This window comes from Prionailurus viverrinus, unplaced genomic scaffold (assembly GCF_022837055.1).
Source record: "Prionailurus viverrinus isolate Anna unplaced genomic scaffold, UM_Priviv_1.0 scaffold_42, whole genome shotgun sequence".
Taxonomy (NCBI): Eukaryota; Metazoa; Chordata; class Mammalia; order Carnivora; family Felidae; genus Prionailurus; species Prionailurus viverrinus.
The window spans coordinates 2,617,482-2,636,410 of NW_025927609.1; the positions used below are offsets into that span (position 1 = coordinate 2,617,482).

The 18,929-nt window shown below is 58.3% G+C and overlaps 1 protein-coding gene across 2 annotated transcripts; it reads right to left on the reverse strand.

Moving 5' to 3' along the window:
* Positions 1 to 3,203: 3,203 nt before the first annotated feature.
* RRP1 (ribosomal RNA processing 1) lies at positions 3,204 to 18,169 on the reverse strand. Of its 2 annotated transcripts, none has more exons than XM_047847063.1 (13): positions 17,614 to 18,167; positions 16,431 to 16,513; positions 15,109 to 15,166; positions 13,562 to 13,647; positions 11,799 to 11,860; positions 9,417 to 9,546; positions 9,264 to 9,328; positions 8,913 to 9,079; positions 6,203 to 6,282; positions 5,496 to 5,593; positions 5,333 to 5,352; positions 4,309 to 4,422; positions 3,204 to 3,762 (listed from the first exon to the last, which is right to left on the reverse strand). In XM_047847063.1, exons 1-13 carry the CDS (start codon positions 17,744 to 17,746, stop codon positions 3,524 to 3,526), a joined length of 1,335 nt encoding a protein of 444 aa, XP_047703019.1. In that variant the 5' UTR covers positions 17,747 to 18,167; the 3' UTR covers positions 3,204 to 3,523. The 2 variants fall into 2 exon arrangements, with proteins under 2 accessions (XP_047703019.1, XP_047703020.1); XM_047847064.1 differs by having other exon boundaries at positions 3,582 to 3,762; positions 4,313 to 4,422; positions 17,614 to 18,169.
* Between the last annotated feature and the right edge of the window lie 760 nt (positions 18,170 to 18,929).

Below are 18,929 nucleotides of genomic sequence, written 5' to 3' on the forward strand. Positions count from 1 at the left end.
CGAGTAAATGAAGTTTGGCGAGAAGCTCCGTTTGGGGGCCGCGGAGGCCCTTGCCACACACACCGTTAGCAACCAAGGGAAGGGGCCACATTCACAAGCGGGTGCCTCCGCACCAGGGCAGGTGGAAAGCGGAGGCCCAGGCAGGACACGGGGAGAACGAGCATTGTTTCCGATTCCTGCCGAGAGGGGTGACCGAGGGACCACCAGTCACCCGCAGTGGGGACGATGTACAGAATCGCCAGCCTGAGATCCACCCGACATCCAGGTCCTGGATGGTACACAAGGGCGGAAGACCTGGTCTCGTTCAGAGGAAGCTGAAGAGAAACGAGAATCAGACGCGGGTGACTCCAGATGGGGTCTCGTGGCTGCAGAGGGCATCGCTGAACAGACCGGACGGAGGCTTCGATGGCACAGAGGGGCCCATGCTAATTCTGACTCGATGACTGTGCTGTGGTTAAGAGAATGTTGGTTGCAGAAAATGCACCTAAAGTATTCCGGGTGATATGCATCAAGTCAGCACACAACTCTCAAGCGGTTTGGGTGAAAAACGCTCATCGCGTTTGTGACTCCTCTGTAAGTTTCAGGCTGCCTTGGAAAAAACAGCAATATAATCCCCAGCCCGGCCACGTTACCCCCATTTCACAGATAGGTCAGTGAAGGCTCAGAGTGACTGTCTCCTGCCCAACAGCACACAGGTGGACGGCTGAGCCAGTCAGGTCCAAGCGGGACCAGACAGGGGGAGGGGTGAGACGGTCCGGAGTGCACCCCCGCACGGGGGCCAGGCGGGTTCTCTGCAGCCGCAAGGCACCCTCAAGGCCGTCTGTCCGCTCTGATCAGCCGTGGCGCCAAGGGCACGCCACAGGCTCACAGGTCAAGCGGCACCAGGGAGCGCCCGCCTAAAGCTGCGCCCCGTCCAGAGGTGGGAACGTCAGGAGGTGTGGCGACTGTGAGAAGCCTGGCGGATCTTCACGCAGGTCAAGGAGTCACCTACCGCCCGGCCCAGCAATTCCGTCCCTGGGTACACGCCGAGGAGTGAGAGCGGGTCCCCGCAGAAGCTCGTGCGTGTCTACAGCGGCACTAATGGTCACAAGCGCCCCGCGCACAAACGGTAAACGGAAACGCGGTGCAGGCATCCTCCACTTCGCTTTTACGGAACACCTGTGTCAGTACCAGTTCTTGCTGATCAGACTCAATCTGAAGACTTCTGCGTGTAGGGAAAAAGAGACAGAAAGCGGGAAGAGCGTCCAGCACTGGTTCCGCAGCGAGCTGTAACAGAGGCGGCGCGAACCCCGGCAGCAAGCGCGGCCCCGCCAACCTCCTTCCCGGGACCCGCGTCAGCCACCAGCCGCCACAGCTCTGAGCGGTGTCCGTGAGCACCTGGGCTCGATCACGACTGATTTTGGGTCTCCATTAGCGAAGTAAGTCCCGGGGAGTAGAATCACAAGAGATTTGGGGTCTGGCAACGCCCAAAAAACTTTCCACGTAAATTAACGGTAACTGTTTTTGCTTTATGCCGTTTCGGCTGAAGAAAGGTCTCACAGGAACACTGTGCTTTCGGACAGCAGGTGACACTTGGGCATCCACACGATGGGACATTACTCGGCCACACAGGGAATGAAGTCCTGGCCCAGGCGACGTGGGACAACACGGATGCACACAGAAAACATCCGCACCAAAAAGCCGCACGCAGAAGACCCACACGGGATGATTCCATCTACATGGCAAGTCCAGAACACGCAGACAGAAAATGGGTGAGGGTTGGCCAGGGGCTGGGGTGGCGGTGGGGGCCACGAGAGGGCCAGTTCAAGGACACTGGTTTCTTTGACAAAAGGCTGCAATGTGGATGGTTACGTAACTCTGACCCACGGAGCCCTACGCTCGACGGAGGTGACTTATAATGCCTGTGAGTTACAGCTCAGTAAAGTGATTCTAGAAAAAGAATACACGATAAACACAACGTCCTCTTCTGGACACAGGCTCTCCTGGGGGCACTGGGTGGCGGTCACCTTCCGTTTCCTCTTGAGGTTGCCCTGTTTGGCCCAAGGAGAGCCCGTCCTGACAGGGAGGAGCGACCGCAAGCCGCCCACAGCTGGCCAGGGCGCCAACGGTCACATCGTCCACACGACGCGGTCGGTAAGGGAAGGACCACAGCGTGGTCGGAGAACCGCCTGGAAACAGCACTGAGGAAGCCACAGATCCTCTGGTTTGAGGGCTACGATCTGGTCGGATTTTCGTTTGTTCACAAATTCCGCATGTGGCTGTTTCCTTACCCTTTGACCAAAGAAATTTCGGCCGAGACAACAGAGCACAGGCCATCCCCGCCACACACACAAAACGGCACCAACGGCTGGGGAAGAAACAAGGCCTCGGCAACGTCCGCCTGGCCCCTGCCTGGGCCCGAGCTCTGGGTGGGATGTGCTGCTTTTCCAAGTCACTTTGCACAGCAAGAACCGTGCCCTCCAGGGTCCAGGGGCCCGCCCCGTCGGCCCCTGGCTCTGCCCACCCGGCTGAACTGACTGAACGGGGCCACCGGGGGCCACCGGCCCTCGCGTGCAGCAGGCTTGAGGAACCGGGGTTCAGTGAGAGACCGTGCGGTCCTCTTGCTGGGCTCACCCACACACCTCAGCTCAGCAGTGACCCCGCGGGCCGACCCAGATGGTGCCCACCTGTCACCTACGCAGCCCCGAGCCCGGAGGCCACCAGGGACCCACGTGGCACTGACTCACACCTACGGTCCTCCTAATCCGCATTCTTGGGCCAGGGGCTTCTCACAGCACCCTGGTTCTGGTCAGGGTCCCGGTCATGTTCCGGCAACACACGACTGCCTCAGACCCTCCAGGATGAGCAGCAGGGCCGACGCTGAATTTCAAGGCGCTGAAGGGAGATGGGGGCACCACGGGTCCACCCACAAGTCAGGGCTGAGGGATGAGCAGAGCCAACCTCCCTGCCTCGGACACACCAACCAAGCAGTAGTCGGCTCTGTGTCAGCCCGGCTGCTGACTGTCAGCTCCAAACACAAGTTTACGAAGAGGTCGTCCAGAAAACCACAATTAACGCTCGGTGTCCTCTCCCAAATTTCGAGACGTGTGTGAACTTTTTCTCCACAAACAGGTACGAGATACAAACACTACTGGGAACAAGCACCTAGCAGTTTTCCCCACTGGAACTCTTCCTGCACGAATGCACCAGAAGCGGGACTCTGCTGGAAAGAACTGCACAGCATTTTATTCACGGATGCCCCGGGGTGTGGCGGGTCACTGGCCCAGGGAGAGGGTCTGCAGGGCACTTTCACGTCTCGGGGGTTCCTGACCAAGGTCAGCACGGCGCCAGCATTTTCTGGGGCCTGGGGCACGGCCACCGAGCAAGGGGCCCGACCCTCTGCCGACACAGCAGGTCAGGAGCCGCTGCCATCGGGACACGGTCTTAGGAGCGGGGCCCTGCGGCCCTGATCCCCCGCTCACCTCAGCACGAGACGGAGGGGCCGCAGCGAAGGGCCTCCCCGCACGTGCGGGGCCTGCCGGGGTCACTTCCCGCTCCGTGGCGGCTGCCGCCTCCTCATCTGCAGGTCCTGGCAATCGGTCACCTTCGCTCTGGCCCCCGCCCGAGGCCGCCGCCGCCGCCGCCTCTTCCGAGCCCCTCTCCCAGCAGGGCCCCCGGGCTGCTCCTGGGGCCCGGTGTGCTCAGCCCCCGAGCCCTGCCGCCTCGCCATCCTCTCAGCTTCGGAGCTCAGGTCTGGACACGAGTTCTCCTCGCCGCCTTTCCCTACAACAGCAAGGCCATGTGAACAAGGCGCCGGGGCCTGGTTGCCTCGCTTCCACCCGGACCAAAGACGCAGGCTGCGGCCTCCGGGGCCGCACGCGGGCCACACAAAGGGAGCCCACACAGAAGCACCGACGGGCTCAGGAGCGTCCCAGCAGCGTGGAGGTCAAGTGCCACAGCCATCGGGCACCCGCGAGGCTATTTATGGTGGCTCCCGGCCAGGCAGGAAGACCGGAAGCAGACCTCCAGGAAAGCCAGCAGACAGACTCAGGAGAGAGGAGGTGGCCACAAACATGCGACCCAAGGGGTGAGGAGGCCCGGAACGCAGGATGGGGCAGACTGGGTCCGGCGTCCAGCCTAGCGTCGCTGCACGAGCTGGGCCACTGACTGCAGCAAGGGCCCGGGCATAAGCCAACACGGGGGGAGGTGGCCTGGGCACGGGCAGAAGCAGTGGCGACCCAGGACACCCTTCAAAGGGTAGATGCCGGGACCTGAGACAGTTAGCACCGTGGGTGAACGCCAAGGTCAGCACCAAGGCACGAATCCTACCCGCCTTGTTCTGTAACGCAGATTTGGGCAAACGCTTCCTCGTCCTCCTCTCCCGCCTGTCTTCCTGCAGGTTCCTGCAGACTTTTTCTGGAACGTCATCCTCAGGGAAGAGCCCTAGGGACCAAGGCAGGTGATCAGGAGGCAAAAGGCGGGTTGTGATGCTGTCGGTGCGCGTTCAGGACTGCGAACCACCACGCAGGGTCCACCTCCAGGCGCCGCGAGTGGGAAGACCGTGTTCATGCCCCCACAGCCACGACCGGCTCGAAGCCGCGTCAGCAGGAAGTGGGGGGGGGGGGGGGGGAGGTTCCTGCAGCGCCGATGGTGGGTTGTGACCCATTCCCTAAAAACCTCATGCTGAAAGGGAGCCAAGACCGCCCTCCGGGCCAATGGCGATGTTCTCTATGCTGACGGGGACAGCGCCTGTGACACCCAGACGTATGCAACACGCACGCATGTACGTGCATGAATTTTACCTAAAAATACCACACTTCAGCTCACGGTGCGCACAAAGTAGTTGGGGTTACGGTGGGACGGAGGAAGAGGGAGACATGTGACACAGCAGGGACAGTAAATACTGATGGCAGAACTGGACACCCTCCCGACGTCGCTCTGCGTTTAAAAGTTCTCACAGCGAAATGGGGGACATGCCCGTCTCCAGTCATAAGCCGAGAAAACACCTTTCAGAAGAAGCCTCATTACCAGCCCCCTCAGCCACACGCTGAGAAGTGCTACCGTCTGCCACACAGCGTGCCAGCAGCAGGGCAGGCCTGAGAACTCACTAGAAATGCAGGTTCTCGGGCCACCGTGCCCGGGGGGGCCAGCAGAGCGTCACAAGCCCCCGGGGCTCTAGCACACGTGCAGGGCTGACAGCCACAGCATTGGGCTAGGGCGAGCGCAGAACCCCTCGGGCCCCCTCTTCCCCAGACAGAGCCCCGCCTCCGCAGACCAGTCAAGCCGTGAGGGTGACCATGCGAGCCAGCGCACGCCCAGGAGAAAGGCCAGGGTCCCGGCACGAGATGCTCACCTTCGGCGAGGTCCTGCAACCTGCAAGGAAAGACAGGCACTCAGCACGGCCACAGCCGCTGCCCGAGGGCGCCACCCATGCTCTGAGGTCGGGACGGAGGGAAGGCACCAGGCCAAAGGAGCGAGCGACGGCAACACCAAGGACAGAGAGAAGGGCAACTTACTTCCGGATCACTTTGTAGAGGCGCTTCCTGTTCTGGGAAGGGGTGTCCTGCTGACTGGCCGCCGCGAACAGTCTGCTGGCCACAGCCTCATAGTCAAACTGTTGCCCAAAAAGAGACACCAGTCACCTCCCAGCTGCTCTGGGAGCGGAAGCCGAGCAGAGAGCGCACGCAGACCACATGCAGACTCTCCGATGGGGTCACAAGGACGGGTCCTGATGACGTCCTCCCGAGTCCCCTCCGCTAACACCACGTACAAGGCATGAGGCAGCGAGCAGGACCCCAGCGCTGCTGACAATGTAAAGGGCCCGCCCAGGCCAGCCTCTCTGTGACCCCCCCCCCCCCCCCCGCCGTGCCCCAGGCAGCCACATCAAGATGAGCAGAAAACACTCGTTCAACTCTGACAGATGCTACTTAGGCCATACACCTAATTCCTACTCCTTTAACAAGTAGTCAACATTTGAAAAGTTAGTAGGAAGTGTACGTTTCCAATGGGCCTGAAGTCACAGGTCCTGTTTGCCGGGTTCTGACCCCGAGAGCGACACAAAAGGTGACCCATCGGCAGTGCTATCTCATGGGTCTAGTGCTCCAAGAGGCGAACAGGGAGCACACCGCTTGCAAGGACTCCGTGACTCGGCACGTGAGGGACTGGAGCGCCCGCCTTCCTGGCAAGCAGAGGCGGAGCCAGGCCCCGAACACAGGCCACCCACCTGGAGGACAGGGCCCATGCTGTCCTCGCCATCTCCTGCTGGCTCCTCGCTCGTGTCAGGTGCGGCCCCGTGGAGAGAGCCTGGAACAAAAGGGTCCCCGTGAACAGGTGCATATACCCAGCGTGCAGAGGACCCCAATACAAACACCTGGGAACCTGGAGCCCCGTGCACCAGGGCCCAAGACCTGGGCAGAGGTAGGTGCAGGCTGGGGTGGGGGTTCACACCGAGCGTTAAGGTGCCACTGCAGGCCTGGAAATGAAAGCAACGTCCCACAGGCGGCGGGGCCTGAGCAGTCCTTAGAGCGAAACTAAGAATTACGAGCGGGCGTCTTACATAGCCAACGTAGCGTCAGAAGTTCCAGAGACAAAGAAGAGGGGTGCTAGATGCCACCACGGGAGAGCCCCGGATCAAGGGGCCGCAGAGACAGTGTTCAGATCGCTTGGGGCTATGATGTCACAGCCTACCTACAGCATGGTTCTGGACAACAGGCAGGCACGCAGGACAGAGAAAGGGGACGGCAGGGCCACAGGCAGGCTCGGGGGGCCCTCCAGGAGACTGCTAAACCTGCCTGTGTCAGGGCGACTCGGCTACAGAGGAAAAGGATGGGCAAGATACACAAGATGGCCGGATAAAACGCTGGGGGCACAAACACAGCCACCAGGAGAGCTCCACTGGGGGCGTGAAGAGCTGGTGGGGGGGGGATATTAACCCTTGAATCTACGTGGTCAAACGACCTTCCATAAGGGCTCTAGAACCACTCACTGGGGAAGCACAGGCTCTTCAACAGACGGTGCTGGGAAAACTGGACATCCATGTGCAAGGGAACGAAGCTAGGTCCTGACCTAGCACCATAAACAAAAATCAGCTTGAAGTAGGTGAAAGACCTACGTGTAAGAACTCAAACAGTGTAACTCTGAGAAGTAAATAAAGCAAGGCCCTCACGAGACTGGACGCAGCGAGGACTTCTCAGGTGTGGCCCAGAAGACACAGGGAACAGGGCAATTGAATTTTATGAGGATGAAAACTTCCGTGCATCCAAAGCCGCTACCCAGAGGACAGTGCACAGAGGGAGAAGATATCTGCGGATCACAAACCCGACAAGGCGTGAGTGTCCAAAACACACAGGGAGCCCCTAACACTCAGCGGCACAAGGCATCCTGCCCTGCCCAAAACAAAGGACTAGGGCAGACCCATCTCTGGGAAGACGCACAGACAGCCACCAAGCGCATAAGGGTGTTCACATCCCCGATCATCAGGGACACACAGACCAAAACCACAGCGAGACACCCCCTCACACCCACGGGGATGCTCCCGCCAGCAAAACAGGACATGGGGCCCCTTATGCGCTGTTGGCAGGAATGCAAGATGGTGCAGCTGCTGTGGAAACAGCATGGAGGGGGTCCCCAAAAAATTTTAAAAACAATTATGTATGATCCCACAATCCCACTTCAGGGCATTTGCCCCCACGAACTGAAAGCAGGGACTCCGAGCAATCCCTGTTCACCCGTGTTCACTGCAGAGTCCCTCACAGTAGCTACAATGTGCAAGCAACCCAAGGGTCCCTCGATGGGTGACTGGACACCCATAACGTGGTCTATGCACAGTGGTGCACTATTCAACCTTAAGAGAAAGAAATGGAAAGAAACTGACATGTGCTTGAGGACGTGATGCTGAGTGAAATCAGCCGGCCACAAAAGGACAAATCCCGTGGGACGCACTTATATGAGGCCCCAGAGCAGTCAGCGTCACAGAGACAGAGAACGGATGGTGGGCGCCATTGGCTGGGGAGGGAGCGATTGAGGGGAGGGGGTCAGTGTTTAACGGGGACAGAGTTTCAGTGTGGAAAGATGGAAAGTTCCAGAAAGATGGTGGGGACAGCTGCACAACAGTGTGAACACGCTTACCACCACCGAACTGAACACTTGACGATGGTTAATGTAAGCTTCACATAACGCATATTTTCACACAAAAAGAGTCAGAGGCAGGCAGAGTCCTAAAGCTGGCAGCAGACGCACGCCTGCAGCCACAGGCCACAACCGAGGCCACAGGCCACCTGAGATCAACGGACGTCCCACAAGGACCCACATGAGCATCGAGGCGGTGAACAGACCCCAAAGCCCTTCCCCGGGACATCCCCCGTGGCAGGTTTCCCCGTGGTACGCTCCATCCACTCACTCACCCACCCCGGCTCGTGGGCACCTCGTCTGTGCCAGCTGCCGCTCCCGGCACTGGGGACGCAGCTGTGATCAACAACCCTCGCCGTCCTGGGGGAGCCCACGTCCGGTGGGGAGAAAGGGCCACAAATGACAAACGTCATTTATCTAAGTGACTTATCCCAGAAAATGAGATGTGTTGTGGGGAAACCCAGTGAGCGAGCCAAGGCAGGGGCTGGGAGGCTGTTTCAACAGGGTGGTCCGGGTGGGCCCAGTGATGGAGGGTTGGGACCGGAGAGGAAGGGTGAGCGGGGAGGAACCGTAAGTCAGAAAGGAGCCAGGGAGTCAGGATCACATCCTGGGAAAGGGAGGCTGGAGAGGAAAAACACACGTGCTTGTTTCTGGAAGTCAACCCGGCTGCCGGGCCACGGATAAAAGCTGGGGGTAAGCTCAGGAACAAGGGGACCAGGCCAGAGGCGAATGCGGAACCCCGGCAGGCACTGAAGCTTGCCGGGCCAGGACGGGTGCCGGCACACCAGATGTGCTGTGACCCTCACCTCTCCGTGGCTCCTTAGACAGCACGTCCTCCTCCCGCTCGTCCTCCGACGTCCCCTCCTCCTCCTCTGGTGCCTCCAACTCATTCATAAGGTCCTCGATGGCAAACGGGGCCTGCTCCACGATCGTTTCAAAGACGCCCCGAGTGATGTTATGCAAGACCAGGGAGCTGAGGGGCAGCCGCACAGGAGCAGGCCAGTTAGGTCGTGCCCATCCATCCAGCCCCGCCCACGGCAGCCACCCTCCAGTGGCCCTGTCATGCACCCGGACGGGACTCAGCCTCTCTTCCCGGAGGTAGGCATCCGGGGAATTCAGCGAGAAAGAACCGGCCGGAGGAAGCCCCTGCCACTTACTCCTTAGTCTGAGCGGCGATCGTGCAGAAGGGCTCGATGAACTTGAGGTTCTGGTCCGCCGTCAGCTACGAGGAGAGACAGGCATGGCCTGAGGCCCTCGTGCCTGAGCACAGGTGAGGGGCTCGGCCGCCACCCTCGGCCCGCCGCCCTCACCTCCGTGGCGCCCACTTTGCTCAACTCCTCCAGGAAGATCTCAAGGAAATGGCTCTTGACCCCGCTGGGGGCCTGGCTGTCAGGGTGCAGGATCTCTGTCGTCAGCAGTTCCAGCAGCCGTTCCGCCTGCCTGAGGAGGGAGACAGGCAGGTACAGCAGGCGGCCACAGCCGGCCACGAGCCAGTGAGGTCCCTCTACCTGAAGCGGAACTCTGACGGGGCACGGTGACAGGCAAGCGCCCATCCTCCCAACGTGCCGCTTTCCGCCGGTGCCGATCTGGTGACCCGGGCGGGTCTGTTCCAGCACAAAGGACTCGTCATTACAGACGTGGGACCACTGTCGGCACCAGCACACGTGGCAAGACAATCTCAGCTACGAGGGCCTTCCCTTCCATCACCATGCCGGGGGCCTGGAGTGACAAGAGGCCGCACCACCACGTCTCGCACGGCTCCGTCCTCACGGGGAGGGAACGCCAGGACAGGGCAAAGACAGGAGGGGAGGCCAGCGAGGGGGAAGAGCCACTTCCCCGGTTCCACTGCATGGAGTACGTGGCCCAGGCAGACCACGTCTGCCCTCCCCCAGCATGCTGGTTTCAGTGGTCTGGGGCTCCAAGGTCAGAGAGCCCTGGCGACCAGCCTTCGATGGTCCCGATGCATCCAGGTGCAGAGTGACGTAGCGTTCCCTTCACCTGAATTGTAAAACGCGCCTTCTTTAACGAGCTCCGCGGCTGAAGCGGACGCTTGGCCGCACGGGGACTCGCTGGCTAGGAAAGGATGCTGTCTGCGGCTCAGCCCCGGGACCCCTCCTCCCAGGCCAGTGCCAGTAACGAACGTTGCCAGGCAACCGGCGCCATCCGGCTGTACGAGAACGGGGACAGGCTGCAAGGACAGCCGGGGCGGACAGCACTGGTGACCCCAGGCCGATGGGAGGCTACCACCTTCTTCAAGAGGACCTCTGCATTCAATTCCCCACAACGAGGCTGGAACTACTCTCGCAATGATAAACCGAAGAGTTAACAGAAATAAGACGTCCTTTCAACATGCCCCTCTGCTCAGGCACCAGCCACCTACGGTACGGGGACTGAAATCCTGAGTCCCGTCGGGTGGGTGCCTGACCCCGGGCACCCCCCCCCCCCAGAAGTAAAGGATGAAAATCACTCAAAAGCAGAGGCACCCTTGCCCTAAACATGACGTCACTCATAATCAGAGAACTACGGTCCGCTCCTGCTGATCCACGTTTATTTGGGAAAACGCAGGCCAGAGGCAAGGACGTCCCCTTACTCTCCAGAAGATGCACCGCCTGGGCTGGGACACATGCCTGGTGTAGCAGCTAGGCCAGTGGCACTGGTTTTAGGGTCCGCATGCTTGAAATGAGCACTTGAGCATACATACGATTCTTAATCACGAAACCACTCACAATATGTTGTTTCTGACCCTCCCTGCTCCCCAGACCTTGCAGCAGAACACGGGACACAGGGGGCGTCTTCGATGCATCATCAGTGAAATAAAAAAGCGCTCTGCAAACGTGGTGTTTGCGCCACGCCCCTCTGTGCCCCCCACACAGAACACCACAGAACCTTAAAGGTCGTTACCTGTTGCTGTTCAGCATCTTAAATGTGTTCTGAGTTCCTATACAGGGAAGTGTCACTCTCACGATGAGAAAAAAGTGTAAAGAAACAGTTTTAATTTTAAAAGCTTTAAAATGGCAGCTCAGAAACCCATCTGCAGCCGCAGACCTCGGCCTGCCTCCTGAAGGTGTAGACAGTGGTGCCATACCTGGGAGGCACGGCCCAGGTGGCCTTGCCGGGCGTGGTCCCGGGGGGCCCAGGAGGGTGGAGGAGGGCTGGGGCTCGGCACAACCCCCCAGCCCGGAGCCCGGGGGAGCCCAAGGCCGGCCACAGACCGAGGGGGCCTCTTAATGTGGGGGACGCGGACTTCCCCCATCACAAGCACCACTGTCAAAAGTGACAAGTCTGAATGAGTCAAAGATTTCTGTAACTGGAAGCAAGTACCACTGATAACAGAGCCAACTATGCCACCCCGTATGAAAACAAAACAAAAAACAAAAACCACCACCGTGGCTGTGCGTTAACTATATTGAGAAATGATACTACGTTATTTACAATGAGAGAACTCAATTGAGATTCAGAGTAAGAACTCACCATCGAGGCTGAAAACGTTCACTTCTGAGAACACAAGAACCAACTATGATGTTACAAATGCCTTCCTATGAAGCACCACTGGGTCGCCCTTTAACGGGAAGACTGACGTCTCTTTATGACAAAGAGCTAAAGAAGAGGCACGTGACCCAACCCCCAGGGAAGGAACGTGGGCTCGCCCGTGAGAAGCACAGCGGCTCTCAGGATGCACCATGAGTACCAACCTTTCTTCCCACCCCTGCATCTTCAGGGCCTTCAAGGACTCGTTCAGGACCATCCGCATGAGCTGTGGCATGAACAGAGACCCCCGTTAGTGGGAGCAAGGCCCCGACTTCCCAGAATCCCCTCCACCCTGGTCGTCTCTGTGGCCCAGAGCGCACAGCAGGCCCCCCAGAGCTGCTGGTGGACAGGACACCAAGGTTCAGGACCCTGAGTCCAGAGGATACGCCGCTGCCCCCAGGCTGGGATGCTCCCACCTTCCAAGAGCACCCGGAATTCCAGCTCACAGTGGACACATCCGGGGGCACCGGCAGCACCATCAACAAAAGCCAAACGGAAGTGTCCTCGTTTCAGGGGTGGGAGCAGGGAACCAAGCATGGGTCCCCCCTGGGGAGGCAGAGCGCTTTGGGAAAACCAGGTCTGGAACAGAGAACGGCCCCTCTGGGCCCCCCGAGGGCTGCTGTCCCGACAGAATGGAAGCATTCGCTCGCTCTCTCGCCTTCGCATCAGGTCCCGGCTCCCCCCACAACTCCCCGCTTCCCGCTGCAACAGCCTTTCCACCCGGTTTCCCCACCGTCCAGAGGCCAAGCAGCACGCCCGCAGAGGGGTCCGGCAGTGGCAAAGGGACAGAGCGTGCACAGGGCACAGCGGGCAGCCAGAAGACCCGTGCCTAGGAACACGGGGTCTCATGTGACATCACTCACGGGGCCGGCGGCGCCACCAAGGGGGCTGTGCTGCTGGGCGCGCTCACACGGGCCCCCGCCAAGCAACAGAAGCCCTCCTCCCAAGGTCGCGGCAACTGCATCTCAGGGAACAGGGAGCTGACTTACACAGAAGCTCCTCTGTCTTGTAAACCTGCATCTCGTGCACGTGCACAGCTCGGGCCCTGGCCCCACCCCGAATGCCCTAGCGCCCACCCTCCTTCCTACTGGGGCTCCGGGCCTTGCCCGCTAGCTGGTCCTCACCCTGACATCTGAGACACACAGTGTCCACGCAGCCCCGGGCCAAGTCTGAGCTGGCAGCCGATCCCGAGTAACTACAGCCCCACGGGGCCGTCCTCAGTGAGGCCCAGCCAATGCCCTACTGGGTCCCCACTGGGTCCCCTGCTCTCAGACGGCAGCACTGCCCCAAGTCCCAGCGGACAGCACTGTAGTAACGAGACTGCGGTTCAAATGGGGGGGAGGGGAGTGGACGGCAAGACCCTGAGTGCGTAAAACTCCACCTGTCCTGCATTTCTGAGCGCAGACAAGTAACCGAAGCTCGCAGGAATGCAGCACAGAAGAGAAAAAGCGGATTCTGCACACAACCATCACATGAATCGTCCTCACGCAGAGGAAAACATCACAGGCTGGAGCCCACCGTGGACCCGAGGTCTGTGTCTCGGGCACGAACCCGACGGAGGCTTGCTGGCTCGCAGGTCCACGGCCTCTCCAGCAGGGATGCGATGGCTGCACCACCGACTCTCCCCACACGGGTGACTCTGACACCCCTGCCTGAGACCGAAGCCCGTGCGTTACGTTCTGAACCGTCTGCACGCTCACCGACGCTGAGATGGGGCAGACGCTGTGGAATCGCGGGCCCGTGCTCCCCTCGAGGCCCGTTGGACTCACGGGTCACAGTCCTCAGGGCCACCGCGCTGCCCAGGCCGGGCAGGAAAGGCTCAGAGGCCACATCTCTCGGTGCCGTGCCCCCAGCTCTCCCCCACCTGCCCTCATGCCCACCGCCGCCGGCACGGGGGCGCCCAGAGAAGAACGCAGAGCCTCCTCACCATGTAGAACTTATCCAGGCGCAGTCTGTCAATGCCCGTCCACTCGCGGTTCATGGTTTGCCAGAATGTTTGAAGGAACAGGTGCTCTGAAGGAGAAAGGCCAGAAGAGAATCACAGGGGAACACGGATGCTGCTTTGCAAAGTGGGGTGAGAGAATGTGGAGAAACCCGGTCAGGACGCCACGCGCAACCAACCGCTGGGGTCCTTGCCCCAGGCCGCGGAGCTCAGAAGCGGTGTTAGGAAGCGGGCCTAGAAATGGGACTCAGAAAGCAAGCGCCCAGCTACAACCTCAAACCGCAGCCACGTTCTCTGAAGAACAGGCACAGAAAGCTGGCAAAGCCGGCAGCAGAGAAGCGGCTCCAGCCAGTCCCCCCGCCCCCTCCGCGACACCCACGCCCGGCCCCCGCATCCCCTAACCCGCTCAGGCACAGAACCCCACCGATGGCGGGGAGCCACACACAGTGCCACGAGCTGTGTCCCCCAAATTCACGTTGAACCCTAACCCCAGGACCTCGGAATGACTTTATCTGAAGATCGGGTCTTTAAAGAGGGAACGAAGGTGAAATGAGGGGGACGATGGGGGCCCTAAGCCAACCTGACTTGAAGAGATCAGGACACAGACACACAGGGGGACGAGCAGGTGAGGACGCGGGGAGAGGACGGTGTCTGCACGCCCGGGAGCAAGGCCTCCAGGAACCAGCCCTGCCCACGCCTGGACCCCGGGACACACGTGGGGCCTCCCTGATCTCCTGGGACGAGTTTCTCCAACAGCAAAGGTTGGTCAGGCGCTTCAATAACAGACAAGCCCGAGTCCAACTCGTGCAACTATCACCAGGCGAGTCTTTCTACTTGGCCTTCTGCAGGCTCTCAGAGAGAACAAGTTAGAAAACACAGACCTCCGCTGTCTGCTCAGATGTAGTTACCTCGACTACCTGTGCACCCCTAACTGCAACTACTCCACCCACGTAAGTGTAACTGAACTGAACCCGCCCGGTCCTCACCAGCAACGGCCACACTATCTACAGGGTGACACCGGGCCACCCTGGCTGTGGCCCACCTGAACACCGTGGGGAGGTCAACACTGCCGGTGCCCGGCCCCAACGCCAGAGCCACATTCATCTGGACCAGGGTCTAGACATCAAGATTTGTAAAGAGGCCCCAGTGATCACAGCGGGCAGGCAGCAGGGTTGAGAACGACGCATCTTGGGCAGGACAAAAACAGAAGGGCTGAGGAAACACTGAGGGAACACCCCAACTATCAGGTGACTCAGCCAAGCAATTTGGCAACCCTGCACTAGGTCTCCATTTCTAGGTCTCCGTTTTTATTTTAAAACGTAAGATACCGGCCCTTTAGACTCCAGCTGGGTCCACGGTGGATAAACAGGTTAATACCGTCGGATACCTAGAGCAGGGTTTTGCAGTTAAGCACCAGCAGACGCCAGGCAGAACGGGACCTCCCTTTTCTCTAGGTCTCAGGACGCAAGCCTCCCACGTCCCGTAGCCAACGCTCAGCCGTTCTGCCCTTACCCCAGGGCAGGGATACTCACGTGCCTCTGTGGTCTGAAAAGCATGGATGAGCTGGGAAATGGTCCTCCCTAGTTCCTCCTGCGTGGTAAACAGTAAAAACCGCTCTCAGACCCTGAAGAAACGTGGTCTTACAACAAGAAGCATCAGCAGAGAGGGGCGCCTGGGTGGCTCAGTAGGTTAAACATCCGACTTCGGCTCAGGTCATGATCTCGCGGTTCGTGATTTCAAGCCCCACGTGGGGCTCTGTGCTGACAGCTCGGAGCCTGGAGCCTACTTCCGATTCTGTGTCTCCCTCTCTCTCTTTGCCCCTCCCCCATTCATGTTCTGTCTCAAAAATAAATAAACGCTAAAAAAACTTTAATATAAAAGGATGTTTTTTACAATATTGGGTTTTTTTCGTTTTTTGTCTACTCACTTATTATTTTTCAATTTACATCCAAGTTAGTTAGCATCTAGTGCAACAATGATTTCAGGAGTAGCTTCCTTAATGCCCCTCACCCATTTAGCCCATCCCCCCTCCCACAGCCCCCCCAGGAACCCTGTTTGTTCTCTGTATTTACGAGTCTCTTCTGTTTTGTCCCCCTCCCTGTTGTTCTTATATTATTTTTGTTTCCCTTCCTTTATGTTCACCTGTTTTGTCCCTTAAAGTCCTCATACGAGTCAAGTTATATATTTGTCTTTCTCTGACTAATTTCACTTAGCATAATACCCTTCAGGTCCATCCACGTAGTTGCAAATGGCAAGATTTCATTCTTTTTGATTGCCGAGTAATACTCCATTGTATGTGTGTGTGTATATGTATATACGTGTGTATATGTATATATGTATATATGTATATATGTATGTATACGTATATACGTATATATGTGTGTATGTGTGTGTATATATATATATATACACGCATATGTGTGTATATGTGTGTGTGTGTATATATATATATATACATACACACATATACACACACACACACACACACACACACACCACATCTCCTTTACCCATTCATCCCTCGGTGGACATCTGGGCTCTTTTATACTTTGGCTATTGTCGACAGCACGGCTATAAACATGGGGGTGCCTGTGCCCCTTTGAAACAGCACACCTGTATCCCTTGGATAAGTACCTAGTAGTGCAATTGCTGGGTCGTAGGGTAGTTCCATTTTTCATTAAAAAAAAAAACAAAAAACACAGTTTTTTGTTTTTTGTTTTTTTAGCAAAAAATAAAAAATACAGCATCGAAGCTGTGAAAGTGCACCCAGTGTCTGAGGCTACCTTAAACGCCCGTCTGCCCTCCCAGTGGCACGGCTACTCCAGCTTCTCCTGCTACCGCCTCATACGCTCACCTGGAGGAGGGCCTTGTCCTGCATCCACATGCAGTAAAACAGTCCTTTCCAAACCTTGAGCAGCTCGTCATGAGTGAAACCACCTGCACCAGAAACAGCAACACTCGAGGTAAACCAAGATTTTAATGCCGGGAACAAAGCCAGAGAAATGAGACCGCCCGAATTACATCAAAGCCTCTCACTGTAAAGGTGCCTGGCCCTCTCCTCCAGCCCATCCTCTCAACTCAGAACCCACCGGGACTGGGCCTAGTCTCCCAGGTAACAGCCATTTCATTCATCCAATAAACAAGCATCTACAAGTATCCATATTCCATTTCTGGACTCTCAACACTGCATGCGTCTGTCATAATGCATTCAGCTCTACACTTGGGATTTGTGCATGTTTGTGTTAAGCTTCAAATTTTAAATGAAAAAGTTAATTCATTCAAACTAGTAAGGGAGCTACAGAAAAGCACTTGAAATATTTACAGGGGTCCTAAAAATGCGCCCGGCACTCCGTTCCTGAAGCAATGGTTCTCAGACTTTAGCACTAGGAATGGAATCACTTGGAAGGTTTCTGACTCCTTAGGGCTGGAATGGGACGCAATAATTTGCATTTCTAACAGGTGCCCGGGTGACACCGAAGCTGCTGATAGGGGCCACACTTTCAGAACCAGCGTTAGAGAGATCAGTTCACAAGAAGCACGTTCCCCGCCCCGGCGGAGGCCACACTGCACCTAACTCAGACCACAACCCAGTGACTACACAAAGAGAAAACTACCAACGGCAACAAACGCCGCCCTGAGGGAAAAATACCGAGTGCCCAAACACCCGGGTAGCAGAGATATCAGGACACATGGTCTGATGACGGCGCCGGTTCCCAGGGGGAGGGAGGTGTGAGCTGGGAAAAGGAGATAAGGGCTGGGGGGGGGGGGGGGGGTCCACGAAGAGGGACACGTGGTCACCACCACCACCTGGAGGAGCCGCAAGGGGCCGGAGAGGGGAGGGGCGCAGGGCGAGAGCTCGCCGGGCAGGACAGGGGGGCCTGCACCACACGGAGGCCGCGCCGGCCCGGCCACGTGGAGGTCCCGCGTGGTTCGGAGGTCCCACCCGGCCCCGCGCCTCCGCAGGCCTCCGGCCGCCCCGCGACCCCCGCCGCGGTCCCACCCCGCAGGGCGCCCACGCCCCGCCAGCCCACGCCAACCTGCGGCCCGCTGAGTCCTGGCGACGATGTATTTCCGGAGCCTCTTCACCGCCCGGTCCCGGGTCACCTGCTCGTTCCCGGCCAGGCGCTGGGCCAGCTGGATCTCCGGGGGGAGCGGCACGCGCGGGCCCATGGCGAACGCCCCCGACCCTCGGGCGCCGACGACCACTTCGCTTCGCCGGGGCGTGCGCGCGCGTGACGTCACAGGACCGCGCCGGCCTCTCTGGGGCGTGCGCGTGACGTCATCGGCCCCGCCCGTCTCCCTCGGCGCGCGCGAGTGACGCCTCCCTGCCGCGCGCGCCTCTCTCGGGGCGTGAGCTCCCGCCGCCTGGCGGCGGGTCCGGGATGCTGCTTCGCTGGTTCTGCGGGTGGCCGTTGCCCCTGGACACTCGGGGTTAAAGAGAGACCATTATGGGGCGCCTGGGTGGTTCGGTCGCGTCAGCGTCAGGAGTCTTCATCTAGGCTCAGGTCGTGATCTCACCGTGGGTGAGGTCGAGCCCTGCGTGGGGCGCCATGCTGGCAGTGCGGAGTCGGCTTGCAGTTCTCTGCCTTTCCGTCTCTCTCTCTGCCCCTCCCCTGCTTGCGCGCGCGTGGGCTCTGTCTCCCTCTCTAAATAAATAAATAACTTAAAAAAAAAAAAAAAAGAGGAAGAGGTCATTAAGCGTGTGCCAGTCTTTGGGGGGGCTGTAGTTCACCCTGTAAGGGTTAAATTGTAGTGTAGGGCTAACGCTTAGCTTGAAAAATAACAGCGTTGTGTTGACACTGAAGGTTAAGAGATAACAGCCTTGCTTGGCTCTTGTAAACTAGCTTCATACTCTTGTAAATTAGGCCTCACCAATTAAGGAAACAAAAGTTCAAAGAAAAGAGCATGAGAGGCAGGGTCAAGGAGATCCACTGGTTGCAACTTAGAGGCAGAAAGTCTAAAATAATCACCTCATTAGGCAACTGTTTCTAACTCATCTGGCAACTGTTTCTAACTCATCTGGAACCTGTTTCTTCGTTCTGTTCCCAGGTGATGATAAAACGATGTGATCGGTTATAAAAACTCTGTACCCCGGCTGTTCGGGCCGCACTCTTATCAAGCATGTTGGTCCCGATCGGTCGGCCTTGCCTCTCATTGTCATAAACTTTGTTGTGACTGTCACTGGTGCCCGTAGCATTCTGTTTCAGGAGTCGTGTGGATGCATCAACCCCGCCAGTGGGCGAAGGATGCCAGAGAGCAAGCACAGGAGTGGTCGAATTGGAGGCAGACCCCATGAAGCCCCCCATGAACGGTTGGTGCAGGCGAAGGTCATCCGAAAATGCAACAACGGAGG

What these genes read in the sequence shown, in the direction of transcription:
- RRP1 (XM_047847063.1), bottom strand. Translation starts at nt 17,746, where the DNA reads ATGGGCCCGCGCGTGCCGCTCCCCCCGGAGATCCAGCTGGCCCAGCGC. An exon ending in GCCTGGATAAGTTCTACATG is followed by an intron (nt 11,861 to 13,561) that starts GTGAGGAGGCTC and finishes TTCATGCCACAG; the next exon opens with CTCATGCGGATGGTCCTGAA. An exon ending in CTCTACAAAGTGATCCGGAA is followed by an intron (nt 5,353 to 5,495) that starts GTAAGTTGCCCT and finishes CTTTCCTTGCAG; the next exon opens with GTTGCAGGACCTCGCCGAAG.